This window comes from Falco biarmicus, chromosome 12 (genome assembly GCF_023638135.1).
Source record: "Falco biarmicus isolate bFalBia1 chromosome 12, bFalBia1.pri, whole genome shotgun sequence".
NCBI classification, from domain to species: Eukaryota; Metazoa; Chordata; class Aves; order Falconiformes; family Falconidae; genus Falco; species Falco biarmicus.
In genome coordinates this window covers 26,457,050-26,479,720 of record NC_079299.1, presented here as the reverse complement: position 1 = coordinate 26,479,720, position 22,671 = coordinate 26,457,050, and the positions used below count along the sequence as shown (strand labels likewise).

General features: G+C 40.6%; 1 protein-coding gene across 1 annotated transcript in view; it reads left to right on the top strand.

Moving 5' to 3' along the window:
• Positions 1-16,016, top strand: part of SPTLC3 (serine palmitoyltransferase long chain base subunit 3) — an 86,830-nt gene extending 70,814 nt beyond the window's left edge. Inside the window, exons 10-12 of the mRNA XM_056357442.1 lie at positions 11,631-11,766; positions 12,765-12,894; positions 15,259-16,016. Of these exons, the coding sequence (XP_056213417.1) occupies positions 11,631-11,766; positions 12,765-12,894; positions 15,259-15,372 (380 nt within the window). The 3' untranslated portion in view covers positions 15,373-16,016. The remainder of the gene's footprint in view (positions 1-11,630; positions 11,767-12,764; positions 12,895-15,258) is intronic.
• Positions 16,017-22,671: the final 6,655 nt, after the last annotated feature.

Below are 22,671 nucleotides of genomic sequence, written 5' to 3'. Positions count from 1 at the left end.
AAACCGTGATAGGCACGAGGCTGTTAAGACGTTTATTGCAGCCCTTCAATGAGGCCAGAATTTACAAGACCCCAGTGTACAAAAGGAGGGACAGAGAATCTGGTCCTAGCGCCAAACTGCTGAGTGCAGTAACAACGCGCAGCAGAACTCCAGTGCGACGTGTAGACAGTGAGGAAACGATGCTTTTGTCGTTTTGGCAGAGAAGTCAGAGCGTAACAACTGTTTCCAGCTTGAAATTCGAAAGGTCGAGGTTGCGTGTGCAGATGCCTACGTGCTGTTCCGTGGAAGGGACCAGCTGTGACGTTTCCCTGACGTTGGGGACCAGGTGCCGCCCGCGCTGCCGGGGGCTCCCTGCGCGGGCCGGGGGAAGCGCTTGCCGTCAGAGGGCGGCCTTACACCGAGCGTCCCCAGGGCTGCCTACCAGGCTCCCCTAGATGCCGCGTGTAAAGTATTAAACATGCAGAGCGTTTCCAAACCTTCAAAGCCTTTTAAAAATGCTCTTCAGCTAGCGTGATTCTGCACGCAGTTCAGTGCCGGCTAATAGGAGAATTTGGTTCAAGACGGTCTTTTAAGATGCGTGTGTCTGACTGTCTTAGGGCTAAGAGTTTGCAGTATTTTCTCTTCCAGAAGCAGTGGTTGCTTAATGACACAATGTTTGTACTTCTGCACAAAATAAGTGCTTATTAAGTCTTCTGTAAATCCTTTATGAAATAAATTAGAATTGTGTCATTTTTTTTTCAAATGTGTCTTGTAATCTGAAATGCAAAAGAATAGAAAAACAAATAAATAAATCATATATCTCAACTTAAAGTATTGCACAAAGGCTAGCAAACTGGCTATGATGTGTAAAAATGCTTCTTGTCCTTCTGAGCCAGACTCATTATTTTAGTCTATTGGTTTTTCTTTCATGTGGGCCTCCCTTCATTAGGCTGTCTTGTGGACTACAAAAAAACCCACAACCCAAAACACAGGAAAAAATGTTATGCTGGACTATACTACAATGCTGCTTTGGCATCAGAGAGAGGAAGGTGGTGGCTTAGAAAAGAGGGGGGAACAGAAGGGAGAAAGCACTGTCTTTTCTTAGATATTTTTGTTTCTAAGTGCAACAGTGGCTTTGGTTGAGGTTTTTTTTTTGGTCTGCTATCATAGAAAATGGTGAATCCTGCATGTGAGCCGTCCTTGTGAGAGCATGAGCCACTGTGTAGCAGAGATACCTGGCAGAGAAGTTTTAAGTGAGCCAGAGTTGCCACAGGGTGGTATGGAACCTTTGTTCTCTGGAAACCTGTTGAATCGATAAAAGGAGTTTATTTTGTAATTTATTTCAAATGGCATTCTCTTCCCACAGGATGATTTGGGGAATCCTTTATAAGGAGATGTCCACTGATGGTTTGTCCTCTAGCGAGCATTTCTGTGGGGGAGGGAGCCTTGCAAAAAATACTGGGAATGTTTTGGGAAAGAGTGTAATTAGAGTTTGCTAGAAAGTTCCATGTTAACTGGAGGGTACTTCTTGAAAAGAGTATGAAATAATGGGATGACAAATGTGTTAATCCAGCATGTTCTTACATCTGAACTTCATGACTGATGCCTCGGTAGATTAATAGAAATCTAAGAGAAAGAAGGCTGATTTGATAATTTAAATTGCTGCTCTGAAAACTCTTTATATTTTTTAGCACTTCAAGCCATCTTCTTCTGATTTTTCCCAGCTATCAAGCTTTTACATTCCTTTCAATTTCTTGCTATTCTCCACTGATTTGTTAAGCAGCTGATCTAGAAAAGAGTAACATAGGTGGAATTATATAGTGGTGCTGCCAGAGGCCCAAAAGGCAGCAATACTGCTTGCATTTATCCTGGTGTATATCCAGCCGATTGATCTCCCACATTTTCTTCCCTTCTTTTCAATTAGTAAGAATATGGTCGTTTGGAAAGGAAGTGCATTTCCAGGACAGGGTTGGTATACCGGACACATGACTGCAGGATATGAATAGATGTTTATGGACATAGGGGGCACAGCAGCTTCATTACGAGGAAGGAACAGGTTAGCACTTTAAAAATAATTCTATGAAACGTAAACTGTTTAGCTGGAAATATTCTACAGCAGGTGTCTGTTTCAGGCTACAATTTTTTCATATCAACAAAAAGGTTCAGTCCTTCCTCAGGAGAAGGCTAGACATGCATATGGGGGTTTGATAATCTAGGAAAAACAAAAAAGGGGAAAAAAACCCAGATTTTAGAAAATCCTTTTTGTCCTGAAGAACTTCAGTTTCTCCAGGCTTTGGGATGAAGATTTTGATTTTGATAGCCAAGTTTATAAATTTTGCCATGTCTGTGGAATACCATCTGAATTTTGGGATGTTGCAAATCTCTAAAAAATCTCTACTTAGAACACAGACAAATGCCAAGATCCACTGAGTGAGGAAGCAACTTCCAGCTCAGCTGGGGGGGCTTGAAAAGAATTTGCCTCATCTGAAGCCTGAACAGACGACTGGGATGGGCCTGAGCACCTGCATCCATCCTGCACTGTGAGGCACTTAGGGAGGTGAAGCAGGAAGATTAAAGAGAGGAGAGACTGACAAGCAAAGGAGGCACAACATGGAACAGATAGCACGTAGGGATAAGGATGGAGACCAGGATAAAATGAGGCGCTGAGGAGATGGGCTGGAAAGGCAGTGAACAAAAAGGGCCTAGTATGGGAAAGGAGAGGAGGAGGGACAAATGTGTCTGCACGAAACTATAGCAAACACAGAACCCTCCAAACTGGTGCTGGTACCTCAAACACTCCTTTGCCTTGTCTGGCCAACAAACTGTTGTGGAGGTAGGCTAGCAAGATGTCTGTTTACCTTCCTTTGCAGTAGGAGACTCCAGTTTGGATGGGCAAGTTCTCATTTTAAAAGCCTTGCACCGACATAAGTGAAAAGATACAGAGAAGACATAGTAACTCCCAGAGAAACCATCTATAAATGGATGGGTATGTCCCATATTAATATTTGTGATAGCTGTGAGACACTAATGTCATGACAACGTGACTGGGAGGATACTGCAGAGCCTGCAGCCAACCCTCAGCCCACAGTGACTTGAGAAAATGAAGCACAAGAAATGCTGAATTAGGAGAAGATAGTAGTAGTTCCCTCAAAACTGATATGCACAGTTGTTCCTGCCTGGGAAGGAGGAGTACATTGGGGTCACTATGACAGAGTCCTTTGTTTCTTGAGGGACTGACGGAAGAGTCAGAAATTGACAAGCAAAATTGCAAATGTATTTCCATTTTTATGTGAAATCAGGTTTTTAGTTGAGTTCGAGGCTTGATGTTTTTCAATGCCATGTTTCACACAACTCTGAAAATTGATGGCTTGTAGAACAAGGCACATTCATTCTTGGTACCATAATGTCATAGATACTATCATAGTGCCTATAATAGAGTTGTTCAAAAGTGTATGAACTTCTGGCAGCTGTATTTCCTTTAGTAATGTCATAAGGCAGCAAGTTCCACGGTTCAGTTCATAGACTCTATTAAAAAAAAATATCATTTTATCCCTCTTAAGCCTTTGTGGCCTTTTCATCTCGAATGTGTCTCTCCTCATTTATTAGGAGATAGGAGAAGCAGAAGTTCCCATGGCCTTTACTCTTTATAATTCATAATATAGATATTCTTTATATGTTCTCCTCATAGCTTCTCATTACACCACTGGAGATACCTCAGGAAACTCAGCAGCTGCCTTAGTGGTTTTATCCCCATGATAAGACTGTAGTTGACTCAGTGTTTGGACCCTGCACAGATTTTCAAGTACACATACTTGCATGCAACACAGCCCCTCCAGCTGTGACCTCAGACCTTTCTTTTTCCTTTTCTGCCTGACAATGCTAAAAGCATATTTTTACACTTAAATATGACAGGTAAAAAATAGAACTACTAGGCAGACAGGTTTAAGACTGCTAAAAAATCTAAAGTAATTTTCTTGATAACCAATAATATATTATAGTGGTGTAAAAAACAAATCACAGCATTGCAAAGGCATCATTTTTTTCTGTTTAATGCATGGCAAACAACAATTCACCAACAGCAACAGGTATTTTTCGTAAGTTTTTATGGGATGCTGAAAAATTTAAAACCCTATCCTCGGGAATCTACTGCCATTGTTATGTTAAAAGATAATTCCTAAGGCTGTTTAGATAGAAAATGTTTCTTTAAAATGTTAATTTATGCTGTCATTTTTACTGATTGTCTTTTTGCAACTACTAGTTTTCATCTTTGTTTTAGGCAGACTTTCATCTTTGTTTTAGGTAGACTGCGTTCTTGCGTTTGAGCTCATTCAGATTGTGAGAAGCAACAGAACACTTTCTGTTTGGGCTTGGCATTAAAAAGATCTGTTTTTAAAGGTTCCTTTTTAAAACATTTCTGTCTGCCTTAGATTTTTGTATAACTGGACGACCAGCTTCTTAAAATGCTCAGTTTCCAGCATTTTCCACTGTTATCTGTGCTCAGCGATCCTTTGAAAATATTAGCTTTGCCTGTCAGGGTCCTCTGTAAATTCAAAAACCTTAGTTTAACATCACTACAACCTGCCATAAACCAGCGCTGGCGCAAGGAAGGGCAGTCTTGCTGTCCTTTTTTCCTTTCCCCCATGCCTATCCCCTTATTCATGCCCCTTTTCCTAACACCAGCATTAGTGTTCGTGCAGTCATGCAATGAACTGAATCAGAGAACTGATCCAGCTGAAAAATAACCAGCCCTCCCACAAATGGTTAGCCTACAGCCAAACCGGTTTGCTGAGCCAATCTACCATATGGCTACAGTGCCAGCACTTGCGCAGCTGGAGCTGAAAGGAACAATCCCTTTTGCAGCTAGGAAAATCTGTGCCACACTGAACTGATCATGAAAGTGCAGCTGTAAGCTTTAATACCTCAAGCTACTTGGTGACGAAGCCCTTGAACCTGCTCAAAACAGCTTGCAGAATCAGTAATACTAAAATATATCTTTTTACTGTTCCCTCTCAAATTCTCATTTTGCTGCTTCATTCTGAGATGTTTGCTTCTCTTGGGTCCTCATCAAGTAGAATGCTTGAACCCTGGCTTAATTTTAAGTTAATATTCCCTATAACCGTGCACTTACATTTAAAGCACATAAGCAAATTTATTCCTTTTTGCAAGCATTGGCTCCATGACCAGGGCTCCGAGTCACTATGACAGTGAAGATGCTAATGATGACACTATGTCGTTGTGATTATTACTCGTCTAAGCTGAACACCACAGATGCTCTCTTAGCAGTGGATGATGAAACAGAGCTAAATTCTGCTATCTTTACCCAAAATGAGTGAGCAGCACTGTCCAGTGGAGCCACCTGCTACATGGTCCACCTCCTAAAAGAAGCCAAATGTACCCATGAAAGGTCAGTTGATCTGAACGAGCAGGGGCTTTGGAGTAGTAGTGTTCACAGTGATTTGCAAGAGCTCTGAGGCTTGAGCAAATTCTACCTCGTTTGAAGTCACTTTCTCCATATTCAAATTTAAATCAGTGCTGCAGTCCTCCAGCAGACTCCACCCATGGATAGGTGTCCCCTGTATTCTCAAATCAGTATTAACTGCAGGCAGAGGAGGGATGTGATCATACTTGGATGTGACTCGTAGCCCCAGGGACAGCAACACGCAGCTCCAGGGCACAGTCGCCTTTTAAGGGTGCCTTTGCTGCTGGGACAGAGCGTGAGGATCCCTCCTCTGTTCCAGATGCTGCTTGCCCATGCCCAAGGAATCCAGCACTGTTATCAGCCTGAGAAGCACAAAGGAGAGAAGTGCCTTTTCTAACAGCGTTTAGATCACTGGCATTTCAGAAACACCTAATGTGATACAGATGGAGCGTGTTGTGCACTGGCTGGCTTTCAGCAGGGGGACTGACGTGCTTTGTGATTAATCACCTGTGCTGGGAGTAAATAAGGCTCAGCCAAGGCTGGCTGCTCTGTCCCCACTTTTGTGCAGGACACTGAATGCTTACATTATATATCTGAATGAAGGTGCTGGGTAGGCACAGCTGACTCATTTGAGAAATAAGGTAAAAACGACAGAATCTGTACAATCTTTCTCCTTTCTGCTTCAGCTGAAATTGTGACTTTTTCTTCCCTTAATCTGCTCTGGAAAGCGTTTCAGCAGTTCACAGTTAAAATTGGACTGACTAAAGAAGTCCTTAAGGGCTTATTTAGCAGCCGAATTAAGTTGAAATTACTAGGTTTCTAGTTGGCATTAGATTGTAGAAGAAAATGTCTTCACTTCTCCCCAATTCATAGCAAAGTTATTTTTCTATAAAGATTTTTTATCTGAGAACATATTTCCTTTAGGCACCCCAGTTTTATAGCATTCTATTTGTGATTTAATGCACATGGAGGTACATGTGTGTTACTCTTACAATGGAACCAGAGAAAAAAAAGAAAATCTGTCCATCTGCAACAGTTTAGAGGGGAAGAGCTATTGTTTTCCAAATTTTTTTCAGCCTATGAAAGTTTGCTTTTTACTATCTAGTTAGTAGAGCAGGGCAGGGAAGGGAGTTCTCCATCCAAGGGACACAGATTGAAGAGACAACTGACACCAGTATGTAAAAGTTTGATTGTGTAACTAGTTATCTAGAAAGACTCCATGAAACAACAGCTGGAGAAGATTAAAGCAGGTGGATTTGTGCCTTGAAGAGTCCACAGCATGCCAAAAAAAAGTATGGCGTGGAATTATCTTTCCTGGAATGGGTTCAGGAAAAATAGCTCTCCTTCAATTAAAATACACCTGAGATCTTGATTATGAAAGGCTACAGGTTGCTTATTCCTGTTTTCAATATACTGAGTCAGAATTTCCAAGGGTACAAGCCTACAGGAAGAGTTCAAAGGTAGAATGTTTGTGCAGGAATTGAACACAGCCAGCTTCTCTGCTTATTAAAATCTTGCAGGAGTGAAAAGCAGACATCTCTGGAAGAGGAAAACAAACTTTTGTTTCAGAGAGCTGATAGGTTTACTACCTCTTTCACTGCCAGGATAAGGTCCCCAGCTGGCATAAATAGCAGAGCTCTATTGAAGTGCGTGGAGCTGTGCCAGGTAGCACGGGCCTGAGATCAGGCCCTCAGATGTGTAGTCAGGATGCCTTCCTGCTGTCCAACTCCAGAGCAGCTCCTCACTGAAAGCAGGTCTCAAGCCATAGGCTGGCATGTGACAAAATATCTACCAAATTTTACTCCAAGTGGCTCCCTTAAAAAGCTTGTTGCTTCAAAGAAATTATGAGCAAGCCACTATCTTTTATCATTTCTCCCTCTCTTGCCTTCTCTTTGTATTTTTCCTTACACTAAACCATATTAATTTAGAGCTATAAAGCCTTCTAAAAGGCTGCAGAAATTAAGGAGCTAAAAACGGCAATATGCAATAATGCATGTGAAATAAAAATATAATCAGCATTTTCCCCAGACTTGCAAACACCTTAGAACTTTGCATTAAACCGAATACTTTTAAAGCAGTGCAATGAATGTAAATGCTAAATTTGCCAGCAGTAGGTGGACTGCAGATGCAGTAAATCTGTTTTTGTTGTACCATTCAGGTAATTAATACTGTATTTCAACAAAATTCGGGTATAGGCTGGAATAATCATGGGCTATGCTCCAAGCAGTGTGAAAATAACTTGCAAAATTTAGAATCCTTGATCATTCATTTGGTCTTCCCTCTTTCTATTCCTTCTTAATTCAGCTCATAAAAACATGTACAGCTCTTAATATGAGGTCATGCTTAACCTTAGCTGAAAACTCCGGAGCATTAGTGGGCTTAGTTTTAATTAGCTAAAGGTCAGTTTTCCCTGTCCAGGCTGTTTTCTCTGAACATATGCTATGTTGTGGTTCACATGTTTTATAGAATATAACTGGATATCCTGCATGTGTGCTGTAAGCTATTTGCATAGACTGTAAATCCTCAAAGTTTTTGCAAATTAAGAATTTTTGAACGAATATATTTAATGTTTAAGGACCTGATTCTCTAATTACTGCCTACAGGTAAATTCTTACAGTCAAATATAAGCAGCTATATCATTTTAGCTCAAGGGTCTGACTCGGCAGATTTTGACCCCATAAAAATAAAGGATGCAAGATCACAGCTTCAAGAATCAAAGAAAATAGTTTTTAAATGCAGTGCCTTTAGTTAAACATACCCCAGTGAATTTAGACTAAGATCTAATTCTAAACTGAACTCATCACTCTTATACTGATTTAATCTACAGCATGGGGGAAAAACTGGGCCAATGAGACCAAAATAAACATTTTGCTCAGATCTGCCTCCTTATCTGACATCGGAGGGTCCCATAAAGGAACGAAAAAGCATTGAAATACAGTTACAAACTTCAAGGTTTTTTTATTGCTTTTATCAGGACAGCATATAAGATGGGTGTGTATATGATGTGTGCAAGTAGTCTTTGACCACAAAACTTAACATGAGAAAGGAAAGTGTTGACATTTGGTAAAGAAAAAGGTTCCTCCCAGGCACCCACCCACAAATGCAGTGTTGTAGCAATCGTCTCCTAATGTGCTTTTTTTCTCTCCAGATATATGTGAGAGCTCTGATCTTTTATTTGGCTCTTTAATACATCCCTGCAAATGAAATTACTATTCTGGGTTGTTGCTAAAACATTAAAGTGGCTCTTTTGCATCAGCACTGGCTGGCTTGAAATGAGCCCCATAGGGAGTCTCCAAAGGGGATCCATCCCATCACAAACTGGTTGAGGATATAGATTTAGTGAGGGAAGATTGGAAAAGGAAGAGGTGTTTGACTTTTAGGGGGTTGCCTGAAACTCCCTTTCAGCTCTGATGTTTCCTTCACTGGATTCCCCTCTTGCTTTGGAGTCCAAATTTCCAGTACCTAAAATAAGTAGGGACAAACTGATAACTGGGGCCATGCGCGTATGGTTTGATAAACAGCAAAGGGCCTGGAATCCTGCATGGCTGACACTTTGTTTCCAGCTTTGTGGTAAACAGCTGAATAGAAAGGAGAAGGCAGTGAGTCTTAGACTGCACTCGCCAAGAACATCTGCATTTGTGAAAACTTTCCCTAATTGAAAATCTAGTAGTTTCAAATGCTGTAGACTGAGAGTTTGGAAAGTAGTTCAGAGGCTGCTGAGATAGCAAGAAGCAGCAGTGGTTTTGAGACCCCAGTTCAGGTTACTCCTCCACCCTCCTTGTAATTGGGCATTCAGGAGGTGCTAATAACATCTTGACAAATTCTAACAAGGGAAAAACTCTCTTAGACTTCAGACACATTATCCTGCAGTTCTTCTCTAACTCCCTTTCCTTGCCATCTCCCCTGCCCCCATTTCTCCTCCTCCTCAATATTTCCTCCTGGTTCTTTGAGATCTACTACACCAAAAATATTTTTGGAAATACCACAGACTATTGTTTTTATTAGTGACTGGAAAGCTTTGTAGTAGGATGCTTTTGTGTTTCATTTGTTTTCCTTGCTCTGGCACAGCTGTTTTTGTTTTAGCAGCATTGGAGAGATGGTTAAACTATTTGTGGCCCTTTCTAACCCAGCAGATCTCTTCCACTGAATGCTTTAAACTGAATGACTGAAACTGTAACTAACAGGTTGTCTGTGTGGGCAGTTTTGTGCATGAAGTTACAAATACACTGGTTTTATGAGATCTTTTAATTTGTTCAGCAAAACACTGATCACTGTGAAGCAAGTCCCAGTTTCCCTATAAATTTCCCAGTCAGAACATTGACAGAACCTTGATTTGGGAAGATACAGAACAGATGAAGCCGTAGATCTTGTTCAAACCTACGTGCACTCAGAAATGATTAATGGAAAAGAGGTTTGTGTAGGTGTGGTAATCCCCATCTTAGTCAAGAGGGAATAGGAAGAAAAGCCACAGCAGGTGGTGGGGCAGAATGCGGTCTGAGGACAAATCTGCTGAAGGTGGTAGGTAGCAGTTACAACTGCCTAACTGACCACTGTGGTTACAAGGAGGAAGATGGGAAATTAGGAAACAGGCATCCAGTCAGAGGAGGCTGACAGCAGAAAGCAGTAAATGAAGAATGAAGCGAATGAAAAGTAAAGTAAAATGAAAAAATAAATGGAGAGTGAAAACGTAATACATCTGTGCAAAGGCACCTTAAAAGCAAAGGGAAAAAGAGGAAATGAGTTGTACTGAAGGCTTCAGTGTTCATGTCTGGTGACATAATGTAAGTGATATTGAAAGTATGGGCTGATGAACGGCAGGAAAATGAAAGTTAAGAGCGTAGCTGAGATGTGTCCTGCTAAATCCCAGCCTTACCACATGTTCCCACCACCTCTGCTGGGCAGGCACAAGCAGCTGCACAGCGATTAGGTTTAGAGAATCCATCTGTTTGACATTGGTTTGGCAGTTTTCTTTCTGGCGGGGTCAGGCAGATGACAGACCTGACTTGATTCATTGTGTGGCTAGGTGAACCTAGGACTGGTACTGGTGGGAAAGAGCAGCATGTGGGTATGGGGTAGGTGGCACCATCCCTGTCAGCACCTTCCAGCATTGGAAGAGCAGTGCATATATCAGCTCTCTGATGAAATACAATGCAGGTGGAGTAGGGAATGGACATACTCTATCTCCTGCCTACAGTAATGCTGAGTATGGCTCTTCCCTTTTGTATGCAATGGGTGGGGAAGAAACTGCACTTGTCAGAAACCACCTCCTTGGTGACACTGCAAAAGAAAAGACTGAGATGACTTTTCAAGCACATCTTTTCTCTGCTGGTTTTTGCCTTTTTCCTTCGTTAAATATAATTGTTTTCAACCCTCCTGTCAGTTTTGCTGGGGGACACATCAGTGGATTCATGACTGAATGAGGCCAGGGACAATGCAGAGAACAAAACTTGTGTCTGAAAGTCTTGAATGACTAGTCTCTTGTCAGATGATGATATTGAGATAATAATAGCAAGATAAGAGTACAGAGAAACTGAGCAGAACTCAGCAAGGGATTACATCTGTAGATACGTGTTAGAGTAACTGGAGTTATGCTGAATGTTGGTAACCATTGGATGCTTTTCCTCTGTCTAAAAAGTTGCAGCAAAAGCATCAGTATGAGCTGACCCAAAATTCGGTATTTTCTCCTTTAAGCTTTATTACAGTCACAGAATTAAAAAAAAAAAAAAGTGTATGCACAGAACCAACTAAAATATGAGGACCCCTATGTAATACTGTAAATGAGAAAAGATATGCATATACTGACATCTGTATCAACATCTGTAGACATTGATTGTTTCCCTTTAGAGTGAATTATGTTGAGGAGGAACACACACTACATGTATTGTATCCACAGAAACATATAACTACTTCTCTATAGTGTGTGTCATTTAGTAGGCTTTATTCAATGCAATACAGCAAAGGGAATTTATCACCTGCCTATCCCCTGCAGGCATACTGGTTCTGCCGGTGGGGAAGCACCTCACAAGTACAGCAATAGCAGTTACCTCTCCTACAATGCCATAATAATCAATGTCATTGCATTTAGCTCTTTCCATGGTTTTTTTCTGATTCAGACAGCAACATACGTGTTTCAGCTAAACTTCTTAACTGTTACCCACAGCTGTTTCTTGCCTGTTACTAGATTCCAGTCATGATCTTTGCACTGACTGTTCTCCTGACTGACTCATTTCAGGACTCCAAAGAGTGCGCCAGCTGGGGAAAAACACAAGATACTTCAGACGAAGACTGCATGAAATGGGTTTCATCATTTATGGCAATGATGATTCTCCTGTTGTTCCTTTACTCCTTTATATGCCTGGTAAGATAGGGTAAGTACCAAAAAAACCTTGTTGTCAAAACAAACACTGGTCAAGTTCATAGGTTGTTTGGTATACACTCCGAAAAATCTAATTATGTGTGTTAGATGCTTCTTGGGAGAAACATATGCTGTTAGGTGAATTCATCACTTAATTATGTTCTATTTTAGATTTGGCCCTAGGATTGATTTTGAGCTGTTTCAGTATTCAGAAGTTTTAAAATTTCTCTTATCCTTTTTAATTTGCTCTGGAATAATACTTTTTTGACACCATTTTGAATTTGTTGGATTGTTTGGGTTTTTTTTTAATTTGTAATCATTACAAGAGACATATTGCCTTTGATGTATGAATTTTTTTGGATGGATGTTATTTTCCCCCATCTGACCTTTGAACAGTCTTTGCATTTTTTACCATTTGGGACCTATCAAGCAGCACTTGTGCACTGACTCGGACATGCAGACCAAAAGTCGGTAACAGCATAATGTAAGGGTTGTGCTGTAAGGGAATATTTGCAAGTGGCTTAGGCTGTCGATATGCTCTAGGTCTAGTACATACCACACAAAAGGTTCTTAAACTGGCAGAGTAATTGTGAGCACAAAGACACCATCAGGTAGATTGTTTTATTCCTGTTGTTGTGCAGGAACTCAGCTCTTACACCTTCCAAAAGCCCAACCTCTTCATGCTTAGGGACTGTGAATGCCCACACGATTTGATTTGCACTCAGAGCCTTTCACTGACATCAATGAATCCTGTCTGTTCTACAGTGCTCTCTGCCATCACACTTCTAGTATTTGACACACACTTGGCTTCACGAGCTGTTAAGCAGCAAAGAATCTCAGTCCTACTGGTAAAATTCTGGCTGTTATTGAATTCAATGGGAATATTACCATCCACTTCAATTGAAGACAGGATTTTACCCATTGTTTTATTATACTTGAATGTTTTCTCTCTGTGGTCAGTTTATTGAAGATAATTTGCTTTTGGTTTTTTTCTTCTTCTTCTCTCCTTAGGGCTTTTGCAAGACGCATGTTAGAAAAAAATATCGGGGTGGTTGTGGTTGGGTTTCCAGCTACTCCTATCACAGAATCCAGGGCTCGGTTTTGTGTATCAGCTGCACATACACGGGAGATGTTAAACACGGTAAGCACAGCAGATGTGCCGCTGAAATTAACTTCAGATGCAAAGGAGGTTAGGAGAAGCTCTCTGTGTGTTACTTTGAATCTCAATAATTCATTTTTACATTTGTTTTTCTGGCCTTGTCACTTGATCTTTAAAGGCAATTTAGCCTTATATATTTTATTTTTTAAAATAGATTACAGGACAGTTAACTTGTTATGTTCTTCTATTTCTAATAGTGAACAAATCCGTCATCACTAATAAAGACCTACATGAAGAGCACAGCAAGACAAAAGTTAAATGCTAGGTCAAAACTATCAGAGTAGGAAACCTGAAACGATATGAAAATAATTGAAAATCAAGATTCCCTTACCCTTATTTTCATTCCATATTTCCACGTGTTTCTTGAATTGCAGAAGTATATGGGACAGCCTTGGGGGTACAGGTGGAAATTGCAAGCAGTATTTGGAACTGTTTGAACCTAATGAAGTTTAATTGGTGCTGTCTGGCCTGTCTCAAGTTCCGTATCTTTCTCTGATATCAGAAATACTGTTCAGAGTATGTTGAGACTTCCATCATAAACCTCCATTCCAATGCAGTCAGAAATGTGTTTAAAATAAATTCTTTGAAATTTTCCATCTCCCTTTCTTGCCAAAGGTGGTTTTGGCCTGGCTTGATATACGTTCTTTCATTCTCAGAATAAGCTGACTTAGAGGCATGAAACACAGAGGCTTAACAGTAAATTTCAGGCTTCCTTTTTCCTCTTTGCACACGTATGATGGGCAAAGCAAAGCATCATGAACACGGAAGGCATTTGAGTGAAAGATGCCACTCCTTCATGCAGGCAGGCACCTGTGCTTGCAGAGAGCCCCTGGCTCACTCTTTGCATTCTGAGATTCATGTGAAGCTTGAGGCCAGAGCTGTGCCCAGCTGACCAGCTCCCATGCCTGTGTAGACACTCTCCAAACATCAAAAAATCTGCCTTGCATGTGTGCACTGTAAAATTCCTGCTGCTCTTAAAGATGCAATACTTATTAACAAAGTATAATACCATGATGATATATTGCATAGAAGAAGGCATAGCTACGTACTTGTGTTGGTCATTGTCAGCTTCTGCGGTTTGACTGTGTAGATTTTGGCTTATGTAACTAGTAATAGGTGGTGAAGTTGATCTGATGACTAATCTCTTGAGGTTGCTGCTTTAATTTTCTTCCTCTTCCCCCACCCCCAAATATCAAGCCCATCACAGTTTTGGGCTATCGTTGCATATTCACTCCTTGCTGCTTCCTGATAGCAGTGAAGGTCTGAAACACTCCCCAGGCATCATTCTTGAACGTGCCTTTGAAAGTGGGATCATTGCTGTGGCACTTGTGGCATTCTTTACGTGTCCTTACAGTATGGGGGAATGGAAATACCCTGAGTTTAATTACTTGCAGGTGGAAAGTGTTTTAGGACAAACACTTTGTGACTATGCCTAAACCCATGGTAACAACAGGTAACAAGCACAACGAAAGCTTTTCCCTTTGGCAAAACTTGATTTGAATCTCAGCCTGGAACTAAAAAGAGGAAAGATCCATGAAAGGGCAAGCTCCCAAGAATAACTTCCTTAATGACCTTGAAGCTATCTCTCTGCATAAACCATTACTAAATTACTTCTTTTTGGTTTTGAGCTTGTTTTATAGGCTTAACAGAAACAGGCTCAAAATCAAAATTTCTGTTTCCTTCTTTGATGCCAAAAGGTTGGCTGCTCTTGAATGTGGATCAGATGATGCAAAACACCGAGCTGCTTCTTTACGGTATAGAGTTCCCTGGCTACTTTTTGAATCTACTGAAAGATAGGGACGCAGCTCAGCAAATTGCATTACAATATTAATGCATTATTAATTATGCTTGTGATATTAATACAGGAAGATAATTGAATGCACTAAAAATATCTTACATTATTCAGACTATGATGACTTGGATCAGCACTGTGGGCTGAGTTCATCTAAGAATATGCAGTGGCAACTCCAACCTTTGGGTTCTACAGGGAAATATTGAAGTATTGCCTTACACATACTTTTTGTACAAGCAAAGATGACTTTATCTGGACTATTATCTCCCTGTGCTTTTAGAAAAAGGTCATTTCTTTTTCATCTGTGCTCATTTAATATACTTACTAATAAGCTCTAACCTACTGAAAGAGTGAACTCTATTCTTGTAGATGCTTTGTACATCTATGACTCCATTAACATTCACTACAGGAGAATGAAAACAAAATATGCCCATTTGCCCTTTACATTTTCTTTAATTGATGCTTTTATAATCTTCCCGTTCTGCTGTAAAGTAGAGTTTACTAGAACTTCATTTCTCTTCCCAGAGAACTGACACAGTATGATGGTCTTACAGGTTTTGAATGCTCTGGATGAATTGGGTGATTTTCTACATCTGAAATATTCACGGTATTCCAAGTCATCTCATCCCGAACTGTATGAAGAAACTAGGCTTGAACTTGAAGATTAAGTTTTCCACCCATGAAGAGAACATTATGATGCTATGAAAGGGGGGAAAACCTGAAAACTAAAACATATGAATGCATTTCTTTCCTTCTAAGGACAATTTTTGTTTCTTGGTTAATTGAAAGGAGGGGAAGCTCAGGTGTTGCATTTTATTGTATCAGATTTCTGTATTCAAGAGACTGAAATATTGATACAGATTTGCCTCCCAGGAGATCTGTCCTTCTTACGGTATTTTTGATGCAGAATGAATGCATCCATTGATCAAGTTGCTAACATACAGCTTTTGTTATGGCCCCTTTTTATGAAAAGGCTACAGATAGTCTTAATTGTGACTGAAATAATAAAGTTTAAAAATGGAATGGATTCCAGTGCAGTATGGTGATATAGCTGAGCTTCATCAGTGAGATGGACTTTTATCTGTTGAAAAGCATATATCAAGACATCGGCGTGGACTGCTACAGAGGAATGAGCAGAAAGTAGCTTCTCTGAGTTGCCCTATCACACATTTCTCCAAGGACAGAAAATGTTAAAAATTGGCTAATGCTGAGAACAAGAAAAGTAGCCTGACCAGATCATGTATTTCTGACAGTAGATTATGGAAAGGGAAAATGCCTCCTCCAACCCACAGGCTCTTTCTCTGCTACTTAAATACACTATAAGCTTTGTAATGTACAAAAATTTGGGCTTAGACATAAACAGAAATGCTTTTCTGCTAATGCGTTTGACCTACAGCCTAGCACATCTTACCACAACATAAGTTCTTCAGCAGGCTTGCTCCCTTTTCGTGTAGCAGTAGTAAATAATTTTAATAACCATTTAACATTCCCGTAAAAATCTTGATCAAAACAGTCAGATACTTGCAGTTCACAAACTACAGATGACATTTATGGGCCCATTCCTAAGTTTCTTGAACTCCTTATGGGCTTAATAAATTCACTAACAAGTACATAATGCTGAAGTTGTTAGTTATACAGAATGTGAAGTTCAGGATACCATAAGCAGTTCTGCCACCTGTTAAATTGAAAACTCTGCCATTTCTAAATGTGCTAAAGTCATCCACCTAATAACATTTCTTGAAATATGTTTGTCTGTTTTATGAACGTCCGGGGCTGGTTTACTTGTCTAGTTGCAGGTTTTTTTGAGTGGTTTGTTTTTCAAATAACTGATTATGTCATCTGAGGAGGAAGATGTCCTTCTCCCCTTTTCCACTGTCAGGGTGACAAACGCTCAAAGATACTTGGAAGAATTGTTACAGCTGGCAGTTTCCCTGCAACGCCTGCAGCAGCATTATTGTCAGGCTTATGTGGGCTGAGCTGCTTGAAGGAGATTTGGAGGCTTTTTCCCTTTTTTGCGGTGTTGAAAAGTGGTTCTGCAGCTTTAAGAATGAACTCCAAACAATTCCACGCTATCAAATGTCATTGTAAACACATCAGATGAGAGATGTTTAGCTTTCTGTTGCACAGATGTACCACACTTTCATGTTCTCTTGAAAGCTGTGGTGTAAACTTAACCCGCAGCTGCAATATTAGATTTAAGAACAGAACAATTAAATTGTGGAGTACCAATTACACTATATTACTCCCTGCTTGTTAAAGCAGCTTTCAGGATATAACAAGGCTGATTGGTTATGAGGGCCCATTTTTTGTTGGATTTTTGTTGTTGTTGTGCAAGTTAATAAAAATCCAGTGGTGCTATAACTTTAAGAATTGATTACAACACATTCCATAATATCAAATGTCGGCTTTAGGAAACATATATCAAGGGCTGGGGGAGGACTAAATGGTGCCGTATGATCCTTCACTTTGGTAGGCGGACCTGAAAAACACTGCAGAGGTTCAAGGAAGCTGTGTTTGTGGATAAAAGCAAACTCACTGTATAAATATTAAAATACTCAAGCACGGGATGAGGAGAAACTAAGAAACTTGAACTTTGTCTTTGAGTAACCTGGCAATTTGGGATGTACAGCTTCCTTCTGTGTCGGGTGAGTGCACTTACTGTGAAGGGGATGGGTTGAGAAATTACTGCAACCTGTTCCTCAAGGAAAAGTACTGAGTTTGATACATCGCGTTTTGATCTGTTGTTGAACTTCTGTGGCCAGATCCTCGGTTGACTTCTGACCTTCTATCTTGGGGTATACAGCCATAGTTTATATTTCAGCAAACGTTCTTACACGTGCTGTTGCAGGCAACACACTATTTCCCTCAAAGAGAGGCCTGAGATTGATTAAACTACAGAATGATCGCTTTTTGTCCCCCTATAGGGGAATGTTTTCTGTCTAAAGCCGAATTCTTCCTGCCCTCAGAACATTACTCTCTCTCATATTAAGGAGACAGGACAGCTATTTTTCAGAGACTGTCAGCTGATTTATTATATGCTCTCTTCTGATTTCTTCCATCCCTTACACATTAGAGAAAGCACAGGCTGACTATCCCTGGGCTTGGGGAGCAGTTAGGGAGCAATCCCTGCTCCATTGGTGCAATAATAAAACTCCTAGGAACCTCAGACTTTTAGATTTTCCCCATGAGGCTTGGTTATGGTCTGGCACTGGCTTTTCCGCCGGTGTAATTTCAGTGGATTTTTTCCAGATTTACATCAATTTTAACAGATTTAGAGTTGATCAGCACTTGGAGACTCTATTTTAACTGGCATAAAAAAAAAAACCGATGGAGTACTTATTAGGGAATTAGCACATCTAGCTTAAGGGTCACATATTTCCTAGAATATACTCCATCTTCAGGCATGCGTGTTCTCAGGAGATATAGTCCTCTGTAATTGTTTTCGAAGGTTTTGAAAAAGAACTGCCTTCAATAAACAAAAACTGTTCAAGTTGTCATATTTTAATCCAATGGAAATCTACGTATGTATATACTAACTTTTTTTTTTGGCAAGCTGCAATTCCAGCGTCTTGTTGTCTTACATAAAATCTTGCTTGACCTTCATGCTATGGGAAGACTCAAGACTTGTCTGTTTGACAGAGTTATCTGAATTGTTTAGCCCTTCCTTTACCTCACCTTTTAGAAAGCCTCCGTTTCCTGAGCTTACCAAACTTGTGAAGGTTGTTGCCCCATCCACTTCTCCTGCCTCTTCATACTGTTCTCTCTGTGCTGCTGGTTTCTGTCCTCTGGGTCTAGGGGAAAGCACGCTGGCAGCTGCAGAGGACCTGAAGCGTTATAGTTGTCTTTTTGGGCATTGCCTCACTCTGCCTGCTTTTCCTGGTATCCTCATCAGCTCCCGCAGACTTTAATCTTTCCTTTTCAAATATAAGTTTCCCTCTGATGGTGCTAAATTTGTAAGCTGAACTGAATCTGAACTGCCCAAGCTGTTGAACCAAGAATGGGCTTGATCTGTCACTCATGCAAGTGGAGATCAGGTTAAACCTTGCTTTGAAGTCAGTATTGTTGGTTTAAAACTAGTGCAACCATGAAAGCAACCTGTCAGTGTGAGGTAAGCTGCCTGCGTTTATTTCAGAGGAGTTTGAATACTGACATCTCTGGACTATTTCACAGCCACCGCTCTTCACAGGGGACCAAGATATGGGAGTGGATTTATTTAAAGGTAGGATTGCAATCTTTTTTTTTTTTTTTCTTTCTTTTTGTCCAAAAATGTGTTTGGTTGAAGGTAAATCACATGTTTCCCTGTGAGACAGGGAACAAAATAATGATGTACGAAAAGCAATCTACACAGGTGTTTATGTACTTTCTAGCCTGCTTAGAATCCAATAGAGAATCTCTGATATATGATCTGCTTTTTATTTGTGCATAAAGTTTAATTGTTCTTCAAATTAAAACACAGATCGAGAGCAAATTTTAAAGAAACCACACCACCAGCTGAGAAATGGCAGATGTCATTCCAATATTGGCAGCTGAACATTCGAGCCTCCAGATGCCTTCAGAAAAAGTATCTAGGTATTTCCCTCATTTACTCACACATTCAGTGTTGTTCGTGCTCACTGCAGACCAGTCACAAGATAATGAGACTCTTACTCTATCCGTTACTGAGACAGAGTTTCATACCTGTCAAGCTGGTTCCAAAACCACCACCCAAGAGACCACACAAAGTAATAATTCAGCACCATCAGAATAGGAGTCTGGGGTCTGAATCAGACTGGTTGCTCAGCAGTAACCTAAGAGGTGAATGTAGTATGTCACTGGCAAGTGACATAAGGGAGCAATGATAAATCCATTTATATCACATGCTAATCAAATGGAAAAGGTAATGTAGAGGCACAGGATCTGGAGAGACACCGTGGACCTGGAGTCTTAGACTAGATGCAGTTGTGTGCGAAGAATTTTTTTGTGTAACTGTTAAAGGAGTTGTTAAATCTTTTTAACCAGCTAGGTGGAAAACTTGGTCTCTAATACCAAAATAGTGACTGCAAAGCAGGCGGACAGAGATACTGCACCCCATGTGTTACTCCAGTTTGTTTACGAAGAGAAGACAAGGTAGATAGGGTGCCATAGCAGATGTTCCTGATACTTAGTACTCTGAGATGACATTTCATAGATCCTTTTTGGAGAGTCACTTTTGCCAGGTGCTGTGCCAAGGCCAACATGTATCAATCATTATCAATATACCCGAGTTCAACAGCTTGTGATGCAGGTGTAACCAGGTTTGCAGTAATGCTTGAGTCACCATCTGTAAACAGTGGTGATGCTGAAAATTGTTCAGAGGTCATTCTAGTGACAACCATGCACTGCATCACTGATGATTGCGATGCCCTTGCTGGGCATTGTTGGTGGGATGCCACTGCTGGAAGTGGCTGTGCTATGGTGACAATTACCTGTGCTGCTCTGCCAGGTATAAATGATGTGGCTCCAGGAGAGGCATGACAGTCTGTCACCTTTTTTGCAGATACAGAAGGACATGGCCTGTAGGTCATTCCAGCAGATAAGTTTGTTTCTGGTAAATCAGCTCAACCATAAGGTGTAGCCATGAAAGCAGGACACTAGGAAGTCTAGAAAATCAGAAATCGATTCTCAAGTAAGTCAAGTACTTGCAGTAATAGACAGAGAAATTTTGATGTGTGTGACATGAAGTGAGTGCCAGATGTTATGGGTGAAGCTTGTTTTTCTATCACCTTTGTTAAAATTGTCTCAGAGAATTTGCTATGAACATGAGCTGTCTAGTACCCTGTGAATGGGCCAAGGTTTATGTACCCTCCAGTTCCTGGAGCACAGAACTGATCTCTCATGCCATAAAGTATGAAGTACCATTATATTTGTTGCCCTTATCTTCAGTAGCTCCATTTTCACCCCCAGCACAGCAAGCAGCAGGTCTATCTTACTGTTTCAGAGCACAGCATAAACTGGACAGCTAAGCCTGTTGGAGTGCAATAGGAGTGCAAAACTTACACGGTCCATGGCACTGCAGCAAGTATTTCTTGACACAATCTGCAGATAGTGCCTGTCTTCTTGCTGTGCTGCAGATAGCCTCTTGTCTGAAGCAGGTTCCTCATCTGTTAACCTCTCCAGCAGCTGTTTTGGAATAGCACAGAAGTGATGAAATCAGTGGGGACATTTCAAAAGCATAGCTTCCCCTGTGTGTTTCCTGGAGCTTGCTCTGACACAAGTATCCTGTGTGTGTCCTACTCTCTCCCCTTGTTGTTACCACACAAACCTCGTGATGACTTGGCTCTCTGCACTGTACAGAAACAGTTTTGTGCATTGCTGGGGATCCTACTTTCATGTGGGAGATGCTTTTCCAAAAACCCTAACACCAAGGATGCAGCTTCTCTCAGCCAGAGTGGTCAGAAGAGGCATGATATTTTTCATAGTTTCTGGACCATCTATTACACTTTTGGCATTTCCCAGTGTGCAGAACATCCTGATACAAACTCTCTGACTCTCACCGCACACTCCAATACCCATATTTTAAAAATTGCTCAGCAAACCACTGTAACCTATGGACGAGAGCTCTAAATTGGAAGCAAGAGACCCAGTTCTGATCTGTCTGTGCTCTGCTAAGTAATTGCAGATGAGACACATTAGCATTCCTTGCCTTATTTTTATCCCTCTGTCAAACTGTGATAGTGATCCTGATTTATTTGTAAAACACTAAGTTGAACTGATGAGAAGAGATACAAAAGAGCTAAGTGTTGTTATTATCCGAGTGATCTTTTAACTTCTACATCTCAAAACTTCTCCATTAATCCTGTACAAGTCACGAGTACCCTGTTCACCAGACCTAATATATGAGACAGTATGATGATGAAGACTAATTACAAATCATAGAAAAAATTTCTGGAAAATTTTAACAGATTCTTTTAACATTTCTATTCTGTGCAGACTTTGTCAGTGTCTTACTACAATGATGCCAGTTGGATTAGGAAGCTTTTTAAAATGTGAATTTATCTTTTCAAAGATTTGTAGCCAAGCCTTTCCAGTTTGTTAAAATGTAATTAGTGTCTGCTTGTTAATATGATGTTCATTGATTTTTAAAGTACACAGACTTCAAAGCTAAAAATAAATAAATAAAAAGAGATAATTCAAACCAGAGTGGAACAGCTCGGACAGTTTTACTCTTTTGCCAGGATCCCAAAGCTGTTGCGTTCAAACAATGCCACAGTTTGAGTGGAAATGTGAAGATTAAATCCAAACCCTGCGTGTCAGCTTTTTTGCAAATGACTATCCAGGATTTCAATAAAATGTCCAACCACAACAGATCATGTTGCAGGGATTTTTATTGCTTAACAGCTTATGATAGTCTCTTATTTCTCTAACATAAACCAACGCACCTAGCACCTAGTAAGTGTCAGTGGAATTTTGGTACCTAACTCTGCTAGGCTTTTTTTAAGAATAATTTTGAATGGACAAAAGAAGAAAGGGTTCACAAAGATGATGGATGGTTACAGAATCTCCCAGCTGCACATCAGTGTGGTGTGGCACATAATGGAAGGTACACAAGTATGAAATGTAATTTGACCACAGTCATGGAGGAAACAATGCAAGTGGCTGAAGAGACAAGTGGAGGTAATTTGAAATTCAGACAGGAATTCAAATACGTGATTGATGAATATCCTGAGGAGACAGCCTAAGCAACACTAGAGCACAACACCTTCAGAAGAAGGAGGCCTGGAGGACGGAAAGGTGGGAAGGGATGTCCATGGGAGAACCCTACCCAAGTGCAAAAGAAAGGATGAAATTAGCTAGTGCAGGAGAGATGAAGCTGAGCAATGAATTTGTTCAACTGGAGAAGGAAAACAATTCAGAGGCAAAGAAGAAAGGAAGGGAAACTACCCCCCAGAGACAAAATGACAAGACAGTGGAGACCGCCAGGACTAAGACTCCACAGGGTAGAATGAAGG